This window comes from Cryphonectria parasitica (assembly GCF_011745365.1).
Source record: "Cryphonectria parasitica EP155 unplaced genomic scaffold M406scaffold_3, whole genome shotgun sequence".
Classification (NCBI taxonomy): domain Eukaryota; kingdom Fungi; phylum Ascomycota; class Sordariomycetes; order Diaporthales; family Cryphonectriaceae; genus Cryphonectria; species Cryphonectria parasitica.
In genome coordinates, this window is record NW_024468911.1 from 4048282 (window position 1) to 4072329 (window position 24048).

General features: G+C 53.2%; 8 protein-coding genes across 8 annotated transcripts; 5 read left to right on the forward strand and 3 right to left on the reverse strand.

Annotated features, from left to right (window-relative positions):
- Positions 1-122: 122 nt before the first annotated feature.
- M406DRAFT_254839 (uncharacterized protein) lies at positions 123-1755 on the reverse strand (the record flags this gene model as incomplete). The annotated part of the gene is made up of 4 exons (XM_040916989.1): positions 123-337; positions 422-865; positions 936-1123; positions 1187-1755. 4 exons carry the CDS (start codon positions 1753-1755, stop codon positions 123-125), a joined length of 1416 nt encoding a protein of 471 aa, XP_040779131.1.
- A 588-nt stretch (positions 1756-2343) lies between these two features.
- Positions 2344-3708, forward strand: M406DRAFT_253831 (AAA-domain-containing protein; the record flags this gene model as incomplete). The annotated part of the gene is made up of 2 exons (XM_040916924.1): positions 2344-2406; positions 2533-3708. 2 exons carry the CDS (start codon positions 2344-2346, stop codon positions 3706-3708), a joined length of 1239 nt encoding a protein of 412 aa, XP_040778791.1.
- Positions 3709-5667: 1959 nt separating this feature from the next.
- Positions 5668-7454, forward strand: M406DRAFT_90406 (uncharacterized protein; the record flags this gene model as incomplete). The annotated part of the gene is made up of 3 exons (XM_040926176.1): positions 5668-5855; positions 5996-6162; positions 6325-7454. 3 exons carry the CDS (start codon positions 5668-5670, stop codon positions 7260-7262), a joined length of 1293 nt encoding a protein of 430 aa, XP_040778792.1. The 3' UTR covers positions 7263-7454.
- A 6535-nt stretch (positions 7455-13989) lies between these two features.
- Positions 13990-16159, forward strand: M406DRAFT_350763 (uncharacterized protein; the record flags this gene model as incomplete). Its single annotated transcript, XM_040922574.1, has 2 exons — positions 13990-14296; positions 14354-16159. 2 exons carry the CDS (start codon positions 13990-13992, stop codon positions 15619-15621), a joined length of 1575 nt encoding a protein of 524 aa, XP_040778793.1. The 3' UTR covers positions 15622-16159.
- Positions 16160-17660: 1501 nt separating this feature from the next.
- M406DRAFT_345650 (mitochondrial fission 1 protein) lies at positions 17661-18612 on the reverse strand (the record flags this gene model as incomplete). Its single annotated transcript, XM_040922111.1, has 3 exons — positions 17661-18201; positions 18392-18504; positions 18594-18612. The coding sequence occupies 3 exons, from the start codon at positions 18610-18612 to the stop codon at positions 17869-17871; spliced, it is 465 nt and encodes a 154-aa protein (XP_040778794.1). The 3' UTR covers positions 17661-17868.
- Positions 18613-19010: 398 nt separating this feature from the next.
- On the forward strand, positions 19011-19872 carry M406DRAFT_345651 (putative kinetochore protein SPC24; the record flags this gene model as incomplete). The annotated part of the gene is made up of 2 exons (XM_040922112.1): positions 19011-19193; positions 19294-19872. The coding sequence occupies exons 1-2, from the start codon at positions 19167-19169 to the stop codon at positions 19870-19872; spliced, it is 606 nt and encodes a 201-aa protein (XP_040778795.1). The 5' UTR covers positions 19011-19166.
- Positions 19873-20356: 484 nt separating this feature from the next.
- Positions 20357-20950, reverse strand: M406DRAFT_355727 (uncharacterized protein). The gene has a single exon (XM_040923237.1). It carries the CDS (start codon positions 20933-20935, stop codon positions 20501-20503), a length of 435 nt encoding a protein of 144 aa, XP_040778796.1. The 5' UTR covers positions 20936-20950; the 3' UTR covers positions 20357-20500.
- Positions 20951-22238: 1288 nt separating this feature from the next.
- On the forward strand, positions 22239-23730 carry M406DRAFT_289083 (Metallo-dependent hydrolase; the record flags this gene model as incomplete). The annotated part of the gene is made up of 1 exon (XM_040918834.1): positions 22239-23730. The coding sequence occupies exon 1, from the start codon at positions 22501-22503 to the stop codon at positions 23728-23730; it is 1230 nt and encodes a 409-aa protein (XP_040778797.1). The 5' UTR covers positions 22239-22500.
- Positions 23731-24048: the final 318 nt, after the last annotated feature.

The window sequence follows — 24048 nt, forward strand, 5'->3', positions numbered from 1 at the left end:
CCTCCTACGCCGTGCGTGCGACCAATGGACATTACCAAGTTTATATACAACTCTCTTCGCTCATGGCAGTAGAGAGAACACTCAGCCGTCCCCAAGGAAAAAGGATACACTGGCCCTCTCGCTCAATCAAGCTTCTCCGTCAAGGACTTGAGAACCCGAGAATAGAACTTCGCAGCATGTGGCCTTGGGAATGTGATCTCCTCCACCAGATAGTCAGGCAACATGTCGATGAGTTCGCTGTCGCGGCGTTCATCCAGCTGTGGCTTGTACATAAACTCGGCCTCTTCCAGGTTCTCGTCAGAGGTCTCGTTGGGGATGGCGAGCTTAAAGTGCAGGGCTGAAAAGGTGCTTTGTCAGTATCATATTACAGCTCCCACGCAAAGAAAGTAGCCGCGAGGGGTTTCAAGGGTTAAAGACTCACTTCCGTTCCTACCCGTCTGGATGCAATCGTATACATCCTCAGGCCCGTCTCGCTTGATGCCGGTTACCACCAGACCCGTCAGATCGCTGTATAGATTCTCCTTCATCTTGGCTGTCTGTGTCGCCTGGATCTGGGCACCGTCGAGCCCTCGTGCGGCCATAGCGCCGGGCTTTATGGCGCTACCAGGCACCCGCACTCCAGCGGCTTGCGCGTGAGCAGTTGCTGTCGCCTCAGCCGCCCGCGCCGCATTGAGCTTCGTCGTGAGTGCTTTGATTTCAGTCTTGGACTCAGCCCATGAACTTGTTATCTCTGCGATCTGGGCCTGCAGGCTGTCAATCTTGGCCTCGCTGGCCTCCAGCTGCTGTTGGGCCTTCTGGCCTTCCTTGGCAAGACGCCTCTGTGCCTCGAGATCGATCTTCAGACTTGAGATGAGCTTGTTGGCAGCTGCATGCAGAGGTGTCAGCGATTCTCTCTTCCTGCAGTTTCAATGCCTTGCCCTCTCCGCTATACATACTCTGTGTCTTCTCCTCGGTGGTCTTCTTAAGCCGGTCGAAGGTCCTCTCGGCCTCCATCACAGCCACATTCTTCAAATCTCTATATTTGAGCTCCAAGGCCTCGTACTTCTTTGTCATTTCGCCCAGTCGTCTCCTGACGGAGGGATCGCTCTCCAGGGATGAAGTGCTGGATGCCCGTTTGGAAGCGCTGAGAGGAGCGTGATATGAGTTGGCTCGCCGGGCTGATGGCGGCGCACTGAAGCGTGAGAACGTCGGGAGATCTTCTACCTGGTCTTGCTCTTCAGGGTCCACATCCATCACGTCCTCGAACTGGGTCTCGGGAACCTCAGCAGGGCTTTCCTGTTGCGGCGCCGCCTCCTCGACCTGGGCTGCCTTGCGCCCTCGCTTCGCTGCAGGCTGGTCATTCTTCTGCACTGATTCGGGAATCACAGCCTCCTTCCTCGGGCGACCGCGACCGGCTTTCGTGCGCACGGGCTCATCGCTACCAGGAGGCGTCGCCAGGACGTCTTCAGCCTGATCTGGCTCTTCAGCAGCTTGCTTGGCCCGGCGTCCTCTCACGCCTTTTTTCTGCTGGTTCGTTGGCCTGTCGGCGAGCGCTTGGCGCTCTATCCCTTCCTCCGCGGCCTTGGCCTTCTTTGTATCGGCGCGACGCGTCGCGGTCTTGGGCTCTGCCTTTGTGACTCGGTTCGCGGCAGCGCGGCCCCTGGCGGATTTCTTTACTGCGGGCATCTTGTCTGTGGTTCTGGGCGCGCGGGCGCCTAAGCTGAGGCTATCGTCTGAATCCGACTCTGCAAGATCGAGCAGGTTGTGCCGTGTCATCTGATTGGGACGCGTCGGTTTCAATGGCTTGACGTGCTGGGCGAATGCAAGAATTGGTGAATTGAACTTTCGACCAATTTTTTTTTACTCTGAACCACAGTCGTGAATGCGCGCAGGGGATTTCAAATCGGCTGGGTGGGCATTTACAGGAAGCGTGGTAGCGATCGTGATGTAGCTATCTTTCAGATGGTGAATAAACGAATGGTGCGAGTTGGGGGAAGATTGGGTTGCTGTGAAAGCCAAGTAAACAAACAATCTGCAGGGGTATTGTCAAGCTACTGGTACTGTGTTAGAGCGCTGCCCCACCAATCCACCATTGCTGAGTCAGCCTGGAAGCGCATGTGTGCACGCACGCTGTCTGGCATTGGTGTGGCGTGGCGTCAGTGCCGCCGCAGCACCTCGGCACCAGCACCAGCAGCAGCAAGTCGCCGTCGCAGCCAATCCAATGATTGGGGCGAAACTGTGACTTACCCCCAACCACATTTCGAACTCGAGATCCGAACAACTTCCCAGCTTTCCGTCCCTTGCACCTCAAAAGCTGGCATGACCACGTGGAAAGGGATCTTTGATCGGCTTGAGCGGCTTACGATGGTAGATCGCAAAGCGCGGACGTCCGATGCCGTCCTGAACATTGTGACAGCTGCAGGAGTTGTGAGTCCCCCCGTGTGGCCCTATCCGACGATCTTTTTCCCCCCCTACATGTGCATACATGCATGCTCCTTCTGTCTCTATGTCATCGAAGTCATTAGCTGACTGCGAACTGTCCGACCCGATTAGGCTGTCGTATCCTATTTCTTCGTCAAGAATCTCCTTGCCTCCGTCTTGGGCAATCTCGCCGACCCAGAGAAGGAGAAACATGAGCAGGCTAGGATAAGAGCCAAGGCAAACCTCGCAAGGATACGCCGCAACGGTGAGAACGGTGCGGATGGCACGGACACGGGCAGCTCGCGAAGGGGCCCACGCGTCGAGGACATACAGCTCAATGAGTACGAGAGCATGGTCGCCCTCGAGGTTGTCGCGCCTGAAGACATAGCCGTGAGCTTTGACGACATTGGCGGCCTGGAGGACATCATCGAGGAGGTCAAGGAGTCGGTCATCTACCCGCTGACGATGCCCCATCTCTACTCGCATGCCGCGCCGCTGCTGTCTGCCCCGTCTGGTGTCCTGCTGTACGGACCGCCAGGGTGTGGCAAGACCATGCTTGCCAAGGCCGTGGCGCACGAGAGCGGTGCTTCGTTTATCAACCTCCACATATCGACTCTGACAGAGAAGTGGTACGGCGACTCGAACAAGCTTGTCAGGGCAGTGTTCTCCCTGGCGCGGAAGCTGGAGCCCGCCATCATCTTCATCGACGAGATCGACGCTGTTCTCGGCACGCGACGAAGCAACGAGCATGAGGCCAGCGGCATGGTCAAGGCCGAGTTCATGACTCTATGGGACGGGCTGACATCGTCCAATGCCGCCGGCGTTCCGTCAAGAATATGTGTTCTCGGCGCAACAAATCGCATCCACGATATCGATGAGGCTATCCTGCGGAGAATGCCCAAGAAGTTTCCCGTCCCACTGCCGTCCAAGGACCAGAGACGTCGCATATTACAACTTGTCCTCCAGGGCACCAAGCGGGATCCAGAGTTCGACCTAAACTATATTGCACAGGTCACTGCTGGCATGTCGGGCAGTGATATCAAGGAAGCGTGCAGAGACGCAGCCATGGTGCCGATGCGCGAGTACATCCGTGAGCGGAGGGCATCGGGGCAGCCCATGGTTGGTGTGGATCCCGGCCGGATACGTGGGCTCAGAACCGACGACTTCTTCGGCAGAAAGGGAGGCGGCCAGATACTAATGCAGAACCACGAACGTCACTCGCAACAGCGCAGGGCGGCAGCAGCTTCCAAGTCATCAAGTGACGAGTATGAGGATATTGAGGAGCAGGTTGGTGAGGCCCCAGACTAGAGGCACGAATTCTTTTTCTACGAGGGTATTTATCAAGCAATGGATGCTATGGTGGTGGTCGTCCTTTGCTGTTTGTGGAATCAGTCAGCGTAAACAAAATGGCGTTTAGGATATGGGAAACGCAACTCTGGTAGAGCGAAGGCTGGTGGTACATTGGTTTCCCGGCGGGGACTTGTTTCGCTCAGCGGCCTTGGCAACTATCGATACCTCGACTCTGAATTCACCCCCATGTATCGGAGAAAATTGTGTCAAATAGAAGATCTCTATCACATGGTGTGAGCAACGATCCTTCAGACCTCATTTATCTACTCATTGTGAAATAATTGGTCGAGACGAATGGACGAGTCAAGAATGTGTGGGCAACAACATGGTGGACACACACACAGTTATACTGAAATGTATTATATACATATAGACACACCTTTGGTTGGTGGTTGAGTCAGGCAGTACAGCATCGAGTCAGACCCCTACCCTACCCCCTCGGGGCGACTCAGGGTGACGTTTTCCCACTATACCATTTCTCGCACACCTACTACTGTAGATTACGACGTATAGGCATACTCTCTTGCCTGCCGCGAGACGTTGTACGTTGTGCAAGGCCAAACCAGCATCTAGATCCGTGTAAGCCCATTGGACCCCTTTCAATTCGGGATCCAGGCTATCGGATCCAGCCGTCTGTACATTATTGCTTGTGTGGTGGTGCAATAGTACGTTAGTCCTCCTTTGCTACCAGCGGTACTTTTTGTTAGGCTATTCGGGGACGGTCTCACCAGAGAGATGACTCTAGCGAAGCAACGGACTTTAAAGCGGGAGGGGGAAGAGCCTGTCCCCTAGTAGGCAGTGATTACCAAAGGAAACCAGTGGATGACTAACTAACTTTATCCCTTCAAGCACCAACAATTGCGCCGGTCGGAGCGCCAAGGGGCAAAATTTCAACTGACCCTTCAGCAGAGGGAGCGCCTGAATCGGCATCACCACCAACCATGACAGGCGACATAGTCAATGAACTACCAGACCTTTTTTTTTTTTTTTTTTTTTTTTTTTTTTTTTTTTTTTTTTCTGTACCCCTTCCTATTTTTCTGACTCGACAGAACCACCCACGGCATACTTTCTCTACAACTCTTTGATTGGAGAGATCGAGAACTGTACTGGTTACATGACTATAGTTTATCATTATTATTTCCCATCCCTCCCAAGCTACTTCTTGCCGCGGAAACACCTTCCTCTCCCAGCTTTTGCTGCAGCATTAGCTTCTTATGGTCACAATAAGCTGAGGTTTTTTTTCCTTCTTCTCTCCTTTTCTACCTACTATCCACTCATACCTGGGACGGCATTGTGAGACCCGCCGCCACCAAGCTCTCTTTTAGAGAAACGCCACGCCTCCGCCAGAGATCGAGTCACACAACCAGGTTGATCGAAGAGAAGGCGCTACTACTTGGGTGACTATCTCTCTCGAGACTGGTCAGAGTCATCCATACATCCCAAGGGCTCCTCGCCGTCCCTCGATTGGCTTCAAACGCATTGCCTAAGATCTGACGACAGGAGGCATCATTGGCTAGAGACGTCGATGTGGTTGAACGAGGCCCGTGATTCCACCACTAACGAGCAGAAATCTCACCACGGCATATATCTCATCTGACAACTTGTGCTTATCAACCGGGTCGGGTTAATATAAAGAGGTTCGGGTGATTGGCCTCACTCGCACCTTTCCCGCCCTGCTGGGCACACGAAAACCCCCACCTTTTCCTTCTTTTCCTCCTCCATTTTCACGGGCTTACTAGCTTGCTCTCTTCATTCTTTTCTTCTTCTTCTTCTTCTTCTTCTTCTTCTTCTCATTATTCCTTCGGTTTGAGAATGTACTCCCCCGCAAAGGACGACCAGGGGAACGCCAGGGATGTCGAGAAGCAACACAACACTGAGCAACACGGCCAGTACTTTCGCCATGGCAGACTCGTCTCCATGTTGAAGGTGGACGATGGAGAGGTGTACGAATCACACCCGGAAAAACATCCAAAATGGTATCAGAGAATTCTCGATGTTGGGTTTGAGGAGAATGGCATCAAACCGGTGCCTTTAGAGAAGAGGACCGACAAGAGATACTGGAATCTCTTTACTGTCATGTTCACGGCTCTCCTGTGTATCCTCCCGTAAGTTAAATTTCTCTCTCACCCCTTATAGCCCCTATGAAGGCAGGTCGCTGTACATATATATACATACATGCATACGTGTGTATATATGTATATGTACGTATTATACTAGCTGAAGCACCAATATTGACTTGATGCAGCCTCCCAACTGGCATGCTAGCCACCCTCTCCTACGGGATGAGCCTTCGAGATGCCTCCCTCGTGATTCTCTTCTTCTCTATCCTCACCTGCATTCCGCCCGCATTCATGGGTGTAGGAGGAACACAGACAGGTCTTCGGCAACAGATTCAAGCACGGTACTCTTTCGGTCTATATCTCGCCATCATCCCCCTCCTTCTCAATGCAGCGACGGTCACTGGGTTCACGGTCATCGCAGCCATCGTCGGGGGACAGAGCATCGCAGCACTGAACCCCGATCAGGTTAGCATCAGTGTCGGCATCGTTGTCGTGTGCATTGTGAGCTTCGCAGCGTCTCTCCTAGGCTACCGAGCTCTGCACATCTTCAACACCTGGTCGTGGATCCCCAACCTCATCTCCATCATCATCGCTGTAGGCTGTGGTGGCCACAATCTGCACCTCCAGTCTGCTGTGGCCCCGGCCACAGCCTCCCAGGTCATGTCCTTCGGCGCCCTGGTAGCGGGCTACTTCCTCACCTTTGGCGGAACGGTCTCTGACTATTCCATCTACCACGACCCGCGGTCCATGAGCAAGCTGACCGTGTTTGCGAGCTACTACCTGGGCATGTTTGTCCCGTCCGTGCCCCTCCTCATTCTGGGCGCGGCGATCGGTGGTGCTGTCCCCAATGTACCCTCCTGGAACGCCGCGTACGAGAGTATCGGCATCGGCGGCGTCATGTACGAGATGCTGACGCCGGCTGGTGGGTTCGGCAAATTCATCCTGGTTCTGCTCGCGTTGAGCGTCGTCGGCAACATCGCCATCAGCATGTACAGCGTCGCCCTGAACCTGCAAATGTTTCTCCCTTTCTTTACACGCATCCACCGTTTCATCTTCATCGTTGCCACCTTCGCCGTCATGATCCCCTGCTCCGTCCGCGCCGCCGAGGCCTGGGAGGAGAGCCTGGAGAACTTCCTCGCCCTGATCGGCTACTGGGCCGGCTGCTTCGACGCCGTGCTCATTGAGGAGCTGATCGTGTTCCGCCGGGCCGACTACAGCTCGTTCGACCATGCCAACTGGAACGTTGGCAGATTGCTGCCCACAGGTGTGCCGGCGCTGCTTGCGAGTATCATCAGCTTCGGGCTGATCGTCCCCGGCATGGCTGAGGTGTGGTACACGGGGCCCATCGCCATGAAGACGGGCGATATCGGGTTTGAGATGGCCTTTGTGGTCACGGCGTTGTTTTATTTTCCGCTGCGGTGGCTGGAGATCAAGTGGAGGGGAAGGGTGTGATGTGTAGTATGAATTTCCTCCAGATTTTCGGAAACGTACTCAAATTGGTCACATCTTTCACGGTTGTTTTTCTTTTTTTCTTTCTGATTTTTGCATTCCATTCATGCGTCTGCATAAGGATACCCTTGCGCATTGCCGCACGAGCGTTGCATAGTGAGATCTGATTACGAAGAGAATTCATCTGTTCTGTAGCATTGCTGAATGAGATATCTCTTAGTAGTAACTGGATTTGTCTTGTCCATCAATGCAGCCTCCTTGTTTCACACGAGTGTGTCCCATGTCACGTACTATCAGCAGCTCAGCTGCCACGCATTTGATCGCCATCAACCGCCAACCCCAAACTCATCCTTTATATCGTCTCAGGCGAACTGCGCTGCGTCCAACCACAATTCCCTCATTATCATCATCATCATTCATCATCATTCGCCAGAACCATATAGAGAAGATGCCTTCAAGGACTCCCAAACTCAGGAGGCCCAAAGGAGTTGGTCACCCAGAACTCTACCCATCCTCTCCTACTCGCCGCCACAAGCCAGCTCAAGGGAGCAAAGCTTTACCCTACCTCGCCTTCAACAGATCGGAAGGCGGGGTCCTCTTGGCCAGGGTATCGCATCTTGGGCGTGACGGGCTCGGCGCAAGCGTCTTCTTCTTCTGCCGGTCTGCGCCTTGATTCGTTGGCACGGAACTGATGGAAGGGTCCTTCTTGGGGGTCCTGCTTGTGTAGAGGGCTCCGCAGAGATGCATGAGAGCGTTTGTTTGGTTTGGTTTTGGGGGGTGTGGAGTTCTTGTTGTCCGTGAGGGCAGAGCGCGTAGGCAAGGATTCTCAGTAAGAATAGAGATGTGTGAATGGACTTTTGTGTTTTCTTTCTCCGTCGAAGGGTGTTTGTGATGATTGGGAAGGATGAAAATTGCTGGGGAACCTTTCGACTTGGGTTTTTATAGAGGCGGAGACGCGGTGGCTCAGGGAGGAAGAACTTGCTTGAGTCGGGTGAAGTAAAGGATTGTGAGTCAAGCAATGCATCTTCTCTAGTCAGTCCCTCAGCCTCACCGCCTGTAATGGAAGGTGCGATGCTCTATGGGAACATGACGAATTCTTCGTGTACCTTGCGTAAGCGAGCTGTTCCGTCAACTGAGAGGTCATGGAGGAGCAGGGTTACTGCTTCAGCGGATAGAATCTCCTATGAAGTCTGAAAGATTGTAGTCAATAGCTTCTACTATTCGTCTCCCTGGATATTCGCTATCTTTATCTCTAGCCTGAAAGAGAGATGTCCCTTTGTAGAAGACGAAGAAAGAAGATGATAATATCTGTATAATTCTTGTTAACTATTAGGATCTGTAATGAATTACTCCAACACAAACGTTGACAATTTCTCCCCCAGAAGTCGAAGTGAGTATCGGAATAATTATCCCTTGAGACGATGGTTATCAAAGAGGCAACGACAAACAATGTCGTGTTCCAGGAAGCCATTGTTTTGCTCGAACGAAGTTGTTGCAAACTATAGAACAGCAATGAAGCCCGAGACACAGCCACAACCACAACCAAAGTCTTTGCCTGGCAAAACCTACTCACTGTCTGTAGGAAACGAATGCGGTCCTCCTCAGATCGCCGATTCGCAATATTCTCGAGGGTGGGACCTCATAAGCGCCTGCGATTCTGAGGATGGACGAGGAGGGCTGAAAATAAGTTTGCACGGGTGATGTGTTGATTCGCTCAAGATAAGTTTCGAACGAAAAAAGGTGGTGGCCGCGGGATCTCTTTCTACAGTTCCTAAGCTGGGAAGCAGGCGCCAGTGTACTAGTAATCTAGCCTTGTCTTGGACCTGTAACAAGTTGGCCACTGTCTCATGTATATTGCAGAAGAAGCAAAAAAGAGAGAATGAAAAGAAAAGAAAAAAATCTATCAGTGGGCGGGAAGCCGCCGGTTCGGGGTCGCTTTTCCTTTTGCCGCGTATGTTCCAGGTTTCTCAGCAGAAGCATGACGTGTTATGCTGATCTCCTGATGGGATGGCTGCACAGCTGCATATCCGTGACGTGAGCTTCGATACATGTTTGTACATGCTGAGGGAATCAACCCTGTTGTTGGTCTTGCGCTCTAGACTTGCAGCACTTTCTTCCCGTCAACTTGACTAATTTCCTGTCTGCAATCAACCAGGGATTCACGTGGTCTAGGCGCTGAGGCGATAAAAAAGCTGAGACAGCTGACAAAAAAAAGAAAACATTTACTTCCCATACTCTTGCCCCCTTAGCTCTGTGAATACGATTAATCTCTTTTTGCTTCGCAGAAACTAGGACGCCACAGTAAGCAAAACCCCTAGGAAGCGCCACAGGGAGAGGAGAGCGCCACAAAACCAACATTTCTTTTTGCCTCTGGGAGATTGCAGGCCCAGCTCCCGACAAGATGTGCTGGCAGGGTTTCGACCCAGGCTCGTGTAACAACTTTGCTTTGCCGGATGACACCTCTTTGACGTATGCGTATGCCTGCCGCCTCCGTGATACCACACATTGTCGTCGTCAGATTTCTGTAGCAAGCCTATACGTACACTCTGCCAACTGGCAGTCGATTCAAAGCTAGAAAACAGGAAGAGAAACTGGCCGGACAGCCGCAGACGGGAACATGTTATATCAGGGTGGGAAAGGAAGACATCCTCGGAGTTGCGGGTGCTTGCGGCAGCCTTCCCTGACCCTGCCCCAACACAGGATGGTCTGAGAGCGTATCTGCAGGGTGTCGGATCGCGTCTCGTGCATCTGATCTGGTATGGCAAAGCATTGGCAATGTCAAGAAAGCCTTTGAGAAGTAAAAGTAGGGGAAAAGATGGAGACGAATCGAATAGTGAGTGAGTGAGTGGGTAGCGATCTGTCACTATTGCTCGGCACAGATCCCTGTTCCCGTACATCCCTGTCGCTTCAAGGCAGGCTCCTCCCAAGCTCTCACTGGCCTCGTCCCTGGGGTCAGATGACCTACTATAGTAGTGACTCAAGGGTGGGTTTTCTAGAGAAGGGGGCCCCTGTAATTCATAACCTATAGTAGGTGAATGTTCGTGTTCATCTCGGTGAGGGATAGGCTGTGAGAGGACCGTTCCGAGAGCTGTATGATCTAAATGCTCATGTACTATGTAGATGATGCTTGATTTACTATCAACAAAGCAAAAAAGAAAGCACCTCAACCAGTGTTGCAAAAGGGAAAGGCGGAGGGGGAAAAATACCAAAATGGCTTGAGGGGAAGGTGCCTAAAAGGTACCGAAGCTTAACGAGCTCACCTTCCGTCAGCTCGCCTCAAGCTCGTTTAGGCTTGTCTCCTTTTCATGCATATTCATTTCCACCCCTCGATGTTTGTTCATGATGCGGCAAGCTGGGGAAAATCAAACGTCGAAACGGAGCCCACATTACCACCAGCAAAGATGTCCCCTCTGGCTGACTATGTTTACTGTTTATCGAGCTTAGCTGGGTGACGCTGATTATCCTCGAGTGCCCAGGAATCCTCTTGCTTCTCGACTTCCTCCGTTTCGTCATCCCATCAGGATTGTTCGATGCTACACACACCTAGAAACCTGAACTGATACGGCCATGCAACTGATTCCCTCGCCCTCGATAGGCACAACCGCCCCCACCCCTAATACGACGTGGTATTTAGTATGCCAGAAAGGCCAATTCAAGCAGAGGCTCTCTCTCTTTTGATTTGGGGGATGCCATCCTCTGAACCTAGGCTGGGGTCCAGGCCTTCCTACAACGGATCCTTCCGAGTAACGAAATCAATTTGCCCCATCCGATCTGCACGCCCAGGTACTATAGGTGCCACTCTAGTATGGGATTTCGTGCATATGGAGGAGGAATGACTCTGGCTGTTTTTTTTTTTTTTTTTTTTTTTTTTTTTACCTTGGTATGCAGCCACCAAGCCGCAAACGGCGACGGTTGTTCATCCGGCCCTTTCCCAATCAGGCCAAGACAAGATGGCCTCAGATCGTCACGAGGGACCGTGGCCAATGGATAGGATCAGCATAACCCATCCACATTCACGTTGCAACCCTGCGACGCTGTGAGCCATCGTGCATATTGAGGGGGGGCCGGCCCATGCGGCCTCATAACGAATGTGCCGTATTCAACATCGCCCTCCAGAAAATTTTGTCTGTCCACCGCGAACCCGGCTGGGGTCTTGAAGAAGTTGGGAGGGAAATTTACTACGGGAATCACCGACATTAGGGTGCGTCTGAAGTACACCTTCTCGACTCGTTACATGCAGGGTGCGGCTTGTCCTACGGTTCGACGAGGCCGTTCCAAGAGAGACGTTCCTGATTCACCTAAGGGCGAGGGGGGGAGAGGGGGGAAACGGCCTGTCTCTGGGTCGCAGGGTCTCTTCTTCCGCCAACGTTACCTTTCACGGCCATGTCTTGTGGGAAGACCTTGGTACCTCTGGTATTATAGAGAATGAACGAACAAAGCTCTGGCCCCCACCAGACAGAGCATCAGTCCGAATACAACCTTGTCAGGCCCCCGGTCTCATGATCCCTGTTTCTGAATCTGCATATGCGACCTCCCTCATCAACAACTCCTATGGTACAGGTCGCACCAAGAATCCCTTCTTCCTCCGCAAGCTGCAGGCTCGGCCATCCCCTATTCGTCCCTAGTAGTATGCAAATGCAACCACTGGGTCGGAGAAATACAGCACCGGAAAGGCGACCATACGAGACGGTAACGGCACGGTTGGGCGCAGGGTGTGTGCGCTCAGCTCTTCGTCGATATGGCTGCTCTTGGGCCCGTCCGGCACCACACTAGAATGACACAGGTCCCAACCTCGGGGCGCTGCACCTGCATCACAAGTCAGAACGCCCAGGTCGACCTCTCCCTCCCTCCCCCCCCCCTCTCTCTCTCTCTGTGTGTGTGTGTGTGTGTGTGTGTGTTGTGCACGCCTCTGTCTGCGAGCCAGATCTCGGAGAGATTGTCAGACAAAATCCCTTCTGCAGGGGCAGGTGGGCAAACTGACACCTTAGTCCCAGTGTCGAGAGGTATACCCTGGTCCTTCTCACATCTCATATATTGCCTCTCCGGCCCCAAATGATCTCCGTTTGTGTCACACGGGATGGGGTCCATTTCTTAAGCGACTTTTCTTGCTTGTCTCTTCAGAATTAGTTCTTGCTTTGCTCCTCGCATCCTTTCCTCCTACCCCAAAGGTCGACGTTCCTGGTCGACTGCACCAGTTTTGACGTGAACAGACCGGGCAACTTTCGACCGTCGACACGTGCGTCCATCGGGCCCAGCAGGGCGATTTCTGGTTCAAGAGGTATCTCACACTGCCGACCGTCGTCGAGCACTGATCTCGCAAAGTCCGGAGCCAGCTGAACAAGTCGCTTTCCATTTGAACGGAAAAGGGTTCTGCTGGATATTTCATCTCTTGGCTGGCATTCCTAGCATTGTGTCCTCCATTCGTTCTCCATGCTGTCTCTCTGATTTCGAATACTACTCCACATACTCTTACGACGTCCTGGCGTCCCCAAATAAGGCGTTTCTACCTTCGCCAAGGTACAAATAATCTCACGAGGGCCTACCACTGGGTCACATATCTCTACCGTCGTCACCACTACATGGCCTCTTCTCTAGTGAATAATGGGGCTCTTGACTCTCTTGGCCCGGGGACCTGGCAGGACCCATTCCCGGGAAGATTTATCTCAATCGCATTCAGTCTCATCATTTGACAGTAAGTTGACTTACATCCCCTGCTGGTTCATTGAGAGTCTGCTTACACAGGATACTTCTAGGATCTGGACCTAGGCGTGGAAGCGATCAGGAGGATATTCTGGTCAACCTTCGCCGAGAGTCGGTCACCTCGAAGAATTCTCTGGTCCGATCTGGCGAATCTGAAGCGTCTGCTCCTCCGTCGCTGGTGACAAGTCTCCAGACTGCAGGACTCATTACGAGCAAGACCAGTGGACAGGCTCACCGACCAACGACTCCGAAACGCCGACAGCGTGGACCTCGCAAACCACCATTGTCATTCCGAGACCCCAACACCTTTGCCACAAGCTTGGCAGTGCATCAAAGCGCAGTCGTAGACGAGGATGGCGGGGATGGTGCTAGCTCAGGGACACATGGGCGAACTAGCTCATTCTCAAGCTCTACGAGTAGACGTGCAAAAGACCTGCTCGATGCTGTGGGTGAAATAAAGCCACTGGACTTTCGAAGCCGTGTGCGGGCCGCTGGGGCAAGAGACTATGGTGAAGATGTGGCAGACCGCAATATCCTCCAACACGCAGCGAGTGATCTTCAGATGGCCTCTATTCCAGATCGCCATCACCTTGTGACCGCTGGCTCGCCGTCGAGTTGGACAGGATCCTTTGCCCCCAGAGGACACACCAAGCCCTTCAGCTCGCCCAGCCATCGTCACCATGCAAGCTCGGCTTATGCAACCCACCAGCATGCCGACTTTGACCGATCAACAGTCTTTGTCATGAGTGACCTCGGTGAGGACGGATTACCAGCGAGGAGAAATGAAAACAGAAATTCGTTAAACACCTACGTTCCCAGTGGTCTCGCTTCGCTTCCCTCCACGCCACGGTCTGTTGCTCCGAGTTTGGGCTCACACAACGGCATCGACACTCGAGATTTTGGACATAAAAGTCCCGACTGGGACAGATGGTCTCGAAGTTACCGCAAAGCATCCATAGGAAGTAATTTCTCTGTGTCAAGATCGCCCCAGGCGGCTCACAACCACGTCCTTGGACAGAATGATACAGAGATGAACGAGGCTGAACAGAGAGTCACCCTTGGGAGAAAGCGGCAATTCGGCGATATCTTCGGTCCACGCGGCGCAAACCAGCAGCGGAGATCGAGTGAGAGCGTCGGCCATATCTCATCGAGTACGGTCCCTGGCAGGTTCAGCCACCAGACTTTCAGGTCCTCATTATCCTCCTCCATCACAAGTCGCTATCCGTCTGTTGATTTCACCCCTCTGGGCGTTCCTCGATTACGAAGCAGCTCTATGGCTGATTTTCACCTCGTGCGTGAGGGTGACCAAGCTGACGGCCAGAAGACGAGATCTTTATGTAAGGTGGCCGCCATGATTTGTTATCTCGTACCAGGTTTTTCACTGACAATCGCAGGTTCTCATTTGCATTCAAGATCCAACAGCAGCGACGATTTGTACGCACGCGCCAGAACAAAGGAACGTCCCTCGGCTCTCAGGGTCTTCACTAGAGGTGACGAGCACAGCGTGCCCTTTGGCACTAGCCACGTGCGCGAATGGGAATCATCAACACCATGTAACTCAATGTCGACCTCAAGCGCTTCCAATGTTTATTCCGGAAGTAGCATTCGCCCCACGTCGCGACATACGCACGCAACGTCTGTTGACTCTACGCCTCAGCAATCTTTGCGCAAAAGCGAGGATAGTTTTCTCTCCGAATCCCAGGGCCAGCATGGGATTAGCACAAAGGAGTGGTCTCCTGCGACGACTAAGGCAACAGGGTTCAATATCGACGATTACATCTCTTCAGATGACGAAGACTTTGATACTACAGTGCGGCGACCCTCAGCCGCGGGGGAGGAGGACCTGCTGTTCGACTCAAGTTTCGGATTCACGGGCGCGGTACTTCCAGGTCTGATGGAACCGATGGATTATGGAAGCTGTCCATCGCCCACTGTCAGGTACGATCGATGCAAGGCAGACAGCCCCATTGAAGAGGAGGATGAATCTGGTGAGCAGGACACCGATACTGCTTACACAGCGGATATTGAGGATGACCGGACCAGCGCACATCGCGACCCACCCTTCACGTCGCTTCGCCAAGTGCGGCGCAAATACAGCAACGGAAATATGGGAACGTTTGGAAGAAAATCGGCAAGGCCTATCGTGTTGGGTCATACAGACAAGGGCTCGGTGATGAGCACATCCGTTGATGGGAGACGAAGCTCGCAGGCTGAGGACGGTCAACACCGCACACTACGCAGATCATCAAGCGATCTTGGCGTGTACGACCGTGGCCCCGCAACCTGCAGGGGCCAAAGCAGGCTCTCCGCACTGGGGACGCTGCACGCGCGAAACATTGACTCTGCTGTGTCGCTGGGTGAGCCTCAAGACGGCGCCAACGCATCTGGCGGTGCCCGAGAAGCCGTGAAGACGGCGGACACCATCAGGGAGGAGACTGGGAAGGTCGACCATGCCACTGCGATGAGGCTGAGGAAAGAGGGCAAGGCTCGGAAACGAGCACAGGACGCTCAGAACCTCCGCAACAAGAGGATGACAATGGCCTTTGGGGTTGTCGAGGACGACGCCGCTGCTGTTGCTGGGCCGCAGGCTGAAACTGATGAACCAGACCGAGGACGGTCGCTGGTGAGAAGGTCGGGCATCCAAGGGAAGGAAAAGGAGTGAAGCTGAGAAGTATTGTTTGAATTTTTGTACTTCAAATCGGTCGTCAAGAAGGCTACCCGGGGGAGATGAGGAGGGGGGGTCCGCAGACGCCATACAGACCAACCTCCGGTTTTTTTGTTTTTTTTTTTTCTTCTTGCCGCCAATATCTTTACCTTTGGTATCTTGTTTTGCACGGCTTGTGCCGACACCCATTCTTTAGTATTCAAGATGATCTCGACAAGCATCGGCGTTTGCCATATTGGAAATCTAGGCAGGGGGAGGTTACGGGCTAGGAACTTGTTAGAACAGAGGACTGGCTATGGAGTAGGTAACACGGGTACGGAACATCATCCGCTTCTCTTTGGGGGGGAGGGGGGGAGTTTGATTCCTCTATGTTTGTGCAAGCGATCTTGGATAGGTAATGAATTACGAGGCGCTGGGCTGAGAGGATGCGAGAAAGTGTGGCTTAGACAAATCTGGTTATCGTACACCCGTGGTCATCGTGGTGCCGCCTTCGCTCCTGTTTCAGCCAATGAATAATTGCTTGAATTTAATAACGCTTCCTCGGTACCTATCCTTACACCTGGCATTACAAGCACATCAGCACAATTTCATAGAAGCTGCTCATGTTGAAGAACGACAGCGAGGAGATTGCGCAGGCCATCAAGGGGCAAGAGGAGTTCTCTGGACAAATATCTGGTGATATTTGACTACAAAAGTTCAGAGATGGTTTCTTTTCCTACTTTCAAAGTCTTTATCTTTTGTAGTGACAATGCTAACAAGGAGAGTCTGTCTCTGGTTTAATTTGGCTGTAGAATATTTCCTCCTCATGGGCACCATTACCGAGAATAATAATTACCTGCTTATTCTCGCCTGGGCTCATGATCCTACTCTTACCACCTTTCTAAAAACAAATTTAATTCTGGTAACGCGTAACTACTGTACATCTTTGATCTAGCAGACAACGTTCCATGTCCATTGCGCTGATCACTATGCTGTGTTTATCTAGTAGCACGTCCTCTGCTTTGCTAACGACAGGCTTTGACACACTGCTCATTGTGTCAACACATTCAGCATTTCATTTGTGATTGTTCAATGGGGGGGGTTTTTTTGGCCAGGGGGGGGGGGTGGTTACGGAACCGTGCTGGGAACATGATCTGCGAAAGTAAAGAACGATAGTAGGTGAGTGTGAGGGTAGAACAAGACTTTGAATCATTGTCAGCTGGTGATAATGTATAAAACTGAACTTTTTGTAGCGTGTGTGGGGTTACTCAAATGTACTATGAGAGAAGTTATGATCATGGGAAGGGGGAGAAAGGAGGTGATGATAAGAAGGGTGATGATGAGAGCAGTGGATAAGAGGGGAGCAGCAGCATTCGTAATGTACTCATGATATGAACGTAAAGGTCTGTGTAAAATGGTTGAGCAAAAAGGCAAAAGAGTTCAGCCACCCGTGCAATTGGCCTACGTCTCTTGGGGCTACAATTTGTTGCGCTTTCTTTTTTCTGTTGATTATATTTGTTTCCGAAGGGACACCCTGGAGAATCAGAGACTCCATCCAGGCTCTGGATCCCCGACACCATGGCTCTTTATGGCGGTAGCATTTAGCCTTGCCCTCTTTCTGTAAATTTTTTTTTTTTTGGGTTCTTGTTTCTGCTTGGGACAGGAATCGAACTGGGCCCCCAGCCCCCAACTTGTAGATTATATGTTTAGATCTGAAGTTTCTTACCACTGCACTATGCATTTGTTGGGGGCTGGGGTTGCTAACAACACAAGTGCACTGCATTATAAGGTAGGCTTGCTTGCTTGGGTTGGGGTAGTGAATGATTTCACTTGGCAGTGACTCACTTGATTGCTGGACATTGGTACACACGCACAGGCGCACAGGCACACGCCTCTCACTCTTGTACGCACCATCCAAGCCCGCCTGCCCCTCGAAACTGGACCTAAGAAATACCACCACAGCACGATCAACACCCGTACCGTCAACACTCGTCGACCTGGTGTGTCAGCGCGTGAGCAAGACAGAAAATGAGCAAGGCAAATGCGAACGAGAGGATAAAAAAAAAAGCAAGACGCTTCATATACAATGCTGAATACTATTGAGGGGAAAACTTGACCGTGACGTGTCTTCATAACACCCTGCCCGCCAACCACGCGTTCATGACATCCCTCAGGAAACGTGCCCTAGGCATGATGGTGCCCTCATTCCTAACCCGAGTTTTCTGCACTGACTTGATTCCTGCCCTTGATTCAAAAAAAAGTCCATCATCGCTTGCGCCCCATATTCCTCATCAACACCCCCCCAATCACGCCCGCCGCCACAGCAAGACCACTGACGATGGCGACGCCCATCAGCCCCTCCCTGGCCACCTTGTCATCTATCAGCGTTCTCAGGTCCGACGCCTGCAGGTTGGCGGGCTCCTTCTCCAGCAGAAGGTCGTTATATCGCCGGGCCTCGGCGTAGTTGCCCAGCTTGAAGTTGCCGAGCGCGAGGTAGTAGAGGCACTCGCGACGGCGTTCGGGGGAGGTGCGGAAGATCTCGGAGAGGAAGACGACGCCGAGGTGTTGGTCGTCGCGACGGGTGGATTTCACGAGGCCCTGGGGGAAGAATTAAGTGTTAGATTTGGGGGGTTGAGTGTTGATAGACGAGGGTGTGGGTGTCACGAGAAGGAGAGCAAGAAGGAGGAGGAGGAGGAGGAGGAGGAGGAGGAGGAGGAGGAGGAGGAGGAGGAGGAGGACCTGGACAAGGAGAATGTCGAAAGGCGGTTTGATGGATAGATGAGCTTACCCATGCGTAGTTGAACTTGGTCTGCACGCCGACCATCTCCCCTTCCTTCTCATATTGTGCGCGCAGAACTTGAAGTTCTGCGGGGTTCAGTGGCGTCTCTGCGTCGACGGCATCTGGGGGGCTTCTCGTTAGTGATCGTTGGGCGCGAGATGCGGCGTTCCTCAAGTCTCGGAAAATGTTCACCTGGAAGAAGAGAACTCACATGGTAGGTTGGTGCCCATTATGTCTTTTTTGTAAAGGCTTCTTTCTCTCTTGTGTGTTATTTACAGACGATCTCAGGTATGAAGAATTCTCTCGTATTGCTGTGAGGGCTCTAGGAAAGCAGGCTAGTTCGTCAGGAACGTTTAAATAGGTATCATGTGGTCAGGCCTCCGTTCGACGTGATTCTTTGCTGTAGTCAACTGAAGTGGCGGCCGTTCCGCAGAAGCTCGGGCCTCCTTACAGGGGTGGAGGGGCGATGACGCTGTACCTGCAGGGGTGAGGATAAGATACAGGACCTCCATTGCCTGGGAGATGAGAGCCGCCAAAACAAGCCAGACCCTGGAGAAAACACTAGAACGAATTTCGACTTGGGGCTATCTCTCTCTTTCTTCCAATCCAATTGCACTCAAGCGTTCAACTTCCAATACGGCTCATTACAGCACACAACACCTTTGACTGTCGTGAAACACATTACCACACACAAAGATCTCTCTCGGGACATTCTCAAAAAATCCCAAAGAACCAAAGAAACAATACCCCTCTATCTTTCATTCACACAATACCCTCAGTCAACATGTTACTCGAAGAAGACCCCGCGACTGTACGTCACAAAACCCCTTGAAAAACCAACCCTGACCCCCTCCGTAACGCTCTCCCAGCAAGCAAACTGACAAGAAACTAAAACCCTCTTCAACAAACAGCTCATCCACCATACCATCGATAATTTCAACATCGCCCCAGACAAGGCAGCCGTGTCACGCGTCAGCGAGTCCCTCTCAACCCTCAACCAAGCGCGCGACCTCCGCATCCGCGAGTCCGAGGCCTCGCTGCGGCGCCTCGCCCGCCAGCTCGCCGCCATGCAGGGCCAGCACGCCGAGCTCCTCGCCGCACACCGCAGCTCCGACCACGCCGGCGCCATATCGCGCCTCGACACCCAAAAGTTCCGCATCGCCAAGGCCGCCTCCGACCTCGAGATGGACACGGAGCGGCTGTCGGGCCAGCTCGCCGACCTGGGCGCGCGGCTGACGGAGCTCGAGCTGCAGGGCGTCGACGGCGGGGACGGCAGCGCGGAAGGCGCCAGGGACATGCTCGAGGACGAGGTGCTGCTGCGGCTGAAGGTGTACCGCAGCCTGGGCATCGAGGTCGAGAGGGACGGGAAGGATGGCGAGTTCTCGAGGGCCGTGGTCAGGAACGATAGGAAGGGGGACGTCCATGTTGTGAATCTGGACAAGAAGTTCTCGCGCTTCTTTTATGCAAACTACTTTTGGCAGACGCTGTAGGGCGGGTCGGGTTGCCTGCTGGAGCTGCTGGAGTCGAGTAGGGGCTGGAAAGGCAGTGGGATCGAGAAGAGGAAAGAGCTTGGTTGTAGGGGATGAACGGCGTGAGGTGTTTTGAAATGCGGCCATGATACCTTGAACTGTTCTATTTTGTGTGCGTGCACGGCACCGGCGTTCTGGATAGGTCAATGATTTCTCATCGATTTACACATCACCGACTCGCTGGCCTTGTCGCAGTGTGAGAGGTTTCATGGTGATGGGTCCATCTTGCTAGCTACCTGCGTGTCTCTTGATTCAGTTTTCACCATCATATCGGGGTCCCCAAGTTATGCAGGAAATAGATACTGAAGGCACGGTACATGAATTACACTCATCAATTCAATGTGGTATTCCAGCTTACTGTGACAGGACAAACCCAAATTTCATTAATCCTTGTTTTCTGACCCACCCTGCCATGAAATGCCAAAACGCCTTGGGGAATATCCATTGAGAGGAGGACCTGCCAAACCATGGGGGCCGGTGCGAACGCCCTTGAATTCTCTGGGCATTACTTTGGTGCTTCCGTACCCCACCATCATTATCATCATCATATACAACAAAATTCATCGCCCTAGACCGAGCATGGTCACCCCTAGGCTGTTCTCCTAGCAATCTTTGGCGACAGAGGCGGGAAATACGACTCGTCTGCCCGGTCCATCGTGGTCAGCGGTGGAGGTACAGGCGCCAACCCGTTTGTAGGGGTTCTCTGCCGAGAGCTATTGGGTGACATCCCGTTTCCCTGCTGCCTTCTCTCCCTGTCCCTCCTGGCGCCGCCGTTCTCGGGTGATCCATCCTTGGACCGTGCTGCCCGTGGGCTCTTCATGACGAGGTAGTCTCCGGCGCCACCTGGGGTGGTTGCGCCCCCGCCGGAGGGGGAACGGTGGTGGTGTCGCCGCTGCGGGTCGTGAGGGAGCTCGAGCCGCGAGTTGAGCTGGGTCCACGCGTCATCATCATCGGCATCTTTCCCGTCCAGCCGCCACCCGCCCACGCCCTCAAAGTCCCGGTCCATGCCGATGGAGGGGATCATCACGAAGGAGTCCCGCCTAGCCCCACTGTTCGCCTTGTCCTCTATGGGGGTGAGAGAACCAGCCGATGCGAAGCTGGTAGTGCTCGTCCGCGCCCTTCGGTGGTGTCGCATGGATGCGCGGCTCACGGGCGACGGCGTGGTCTGCCCACTGCCAACGCGGGTATCGATTGGAGGTGGCTGGTGTGACTGCGGGATGCCGGATGCTGTGGCTGCCCCAGTGATGAGAGAGGGAGCATAGCCCCTCGCTGGGAAGGGGTATATACGGTGGCCTGTGACGTATTGTGGGACCATATTCACGGCTATATCGATGTAGACGACGGCGACACGAAACATGAGGACGGAGAAGGCGAGTGTGGTCGTTATGCCTGCTAGGATGGCGAGTGGGATGGTGACGACGAAGAGGAAGGGCACGATGAGCCCATAGACTGGGTTCAGGAGGGCCATGGTGGTGAGGCGTATTGTTGTCGAAAGCTGTCGCACGTGTGGCTTGCCTGTCAAAAAGATGGTGTCTCACACGTGCGGTGATACCATAGTGGTCGTCTCTCAGTAAGCTGCGATCTGATTTGAAGACAATCGCAGACTGTTGTGTCTGGCTAGAGAATGGTTGGCGTCATCGTCTAATGCGATGAGATATGACAATGTGGTGTTTGAGGGAAAGGAGGAGGTGTAGGAGAAAGGCCAGCCCGCTGGAGGAGGCGTGAGCTGATGGAAAAGCCAGGAAAGAATGATCCGAGCACTTTGGTCTTCAGATCGGGGGCATTTTCTGGGGAAGGAAGGGACGGGTGGACACGGCAAGAGGCGCGCCAGACATGTGAAAGCTTGAGGGGTTCCACTAGAGCTCACACTATTGGCCAATTTTGGGCTCTTGGAGAGCCATGCATTGACCCTTTGGCTTCTGTAGCGGCTTTGCTGTAGCACCGACCCCGCCGTAATTAGCTGCCTTTTTTGCCACAAGTACTGCAACCTCTTCGTGTAGGCATGACGTTGTGTTAGCAGAACCATCTATATATATTCTTGGGGGTCTATAGAGCGAAGAGAAACCAAGGAGATGAAAGAGAGGGCAGAAGAAGGGGGAGAAGAGAAGAGTATTAAAAATCACAAAGAAAAAGGGAGAAAAGGGCAGAGCAAAAAGCCATCATCACTCTGTCACCTCTGACAACAGTTCTTGCATTGAAAGTGCTGGTATTTATCAGCCCGTCTTAGGCCCTGCGTAGCATCTGACATACTTGTAGCGTTTCTTCTCACACTGACTATCTACGAGGAGCAAAAATTACGTCCTGCATACATCTTGTCTTGTAGCGGTGAATAAGGCACCATTGATGCTCCTGCGTCTTGAGACATGGTACTCTGCTTGGATCGTGGCAGGCGTGACGTCAAATTGGGCCCTCGGATTTCCGCAAATGCGGACAGACTTCCAACTCAATCGCGCTTGCGCGACCCGTGCCTTCCATTGAAGAATATATGACAATTTAGGGCTGACACAGCATTTAGTGCACCGCATCACCTTCTCAAAAAGCTTCTTAGCAACGACATCAGGTACTGGAGCCACTCTGACACCAATCAACATGGCATCAGTGGAGGAGCCCTTCCCATGGGATCTGGGCATATACGACGCCCACTGCCACCCCACAGACACTATGGCCACAATCTCCAGCATAGCAGAAACTATGCAGGCTCGCACCCTGACCGTCATGGCCACCCGCTCCCAGGACCAGGAACTGGTCGCTCAGCTCGCTGGACAATACGGCGTCAGGAGCCCCGAGGCCCTCGCCTCGAGCTCTCCCCAGCTGGAAAGAGTCATACCTGCCTTTGGCTGGCACCCCTGGTTTTCCCACCAGATCTACGACGACCTCACTTCATCCTCGGCCGATAAGGATGCGTCCAATATCCCGTCCCCAGATGATTCAGAAGCTGTCAAATGGAGACACTACAATGCCGTGCTCGTTCCCTCGCCTGAGAGCAAGGACGACGAGGGGTTCATCAACGACCTCCCTACCCCGTACCCGCTCTCAGCCCTGCTTTCACGCATGCGTACACACCTGGAGCAGCACCCTCTTGCCCTCGTCGGCGAGATTGGACTGGACAAGGCCTTCCGCCTGCCAAGCCATGGCCCGGCGCGGGACGACGGCATGACGCCCGGCCGAAGGAACGGCCAGAGCTTGTCGCCATACCGGGTCAGCATGGCCCACCAGATCCTCATCTTCAAAGCGCAGCTCCACCTGGCCGGCGAGCTGGGAAGGGCCGTCAGCGTGCACGGCGTACAGGCGCCGGGGCCGTTGTACGAGACATTGCGGTCGACCTGGAAGGGCCACGAGAAGAGGGTCGTGTCGAGGCGAGAGCGCAAGAAAATTGCCGAGGGCGTAAACGAGGACTTCTCGTCTTCCTCCTCGGGCGAAGAGGAGGAAGACGCTGTGCGGCCGAGAGTGCGGAGGAGGAAACCAAAACCATTTCCGCCGCGTATCTGTCTCCACTCGTTCAGCAGCGGCGTTCAGACTCTAAGGCAGTATGTCGAAGACAGGAGTATCCCGGCCAAGATTTTCTTCTCGTTTAGCCACCTGGTCAACTACTCAACCGGCGCACACGAGCACGCCAGGAAGAAGCACATCGCGGACGACGTCGTTCGGGCGTGTCCCGACGACCGCATACTTCTAGAGAGCGATCTGCACACCGCTGGGACCGAAATGGACAGCATGCTGGAGCAGATCTACAGGTCAGCCTGCGCTGCCAAAGGCTGGGATCTGCGAGACGGCGCTGAGCGGGTAAAAAGGAACTACGAGGAGTTCATCATCGGATGATAAGATCACACGAACCCTAGCGGATCCGATGTGTGGCTCTACACGGCAGGATACACAATCAACTCATGTCTCCTTGATCGTCAAATGTCTCGCCCAAGACCACCGGTACATCTGAGCATCTACACACGTCTCACACGACTGGAATCAAGACGTGTAATGAGTTATGAAAAAGAAAGAGAAGAAAAAAAACGCACCGAACCATCGTCCTCCTTCAATTTTCCAGGACGCATATTTATTAAATTCCGGATCCATAACTAAGTGTTTGTCTCAACTCCGATGCCATGCAAATTTGAGCGCCATTCAGCCACTTGGGCTGTC

Coding starts and splice junctions, on each gene's coding strand:
- M406DRAFT_355727 (XM_040923237.1), bottom strand. CDS start 20,935: ATGATCCCCTCCATCGGCATGGACCGGGACTTTGAGGGCGTGGGCGGG.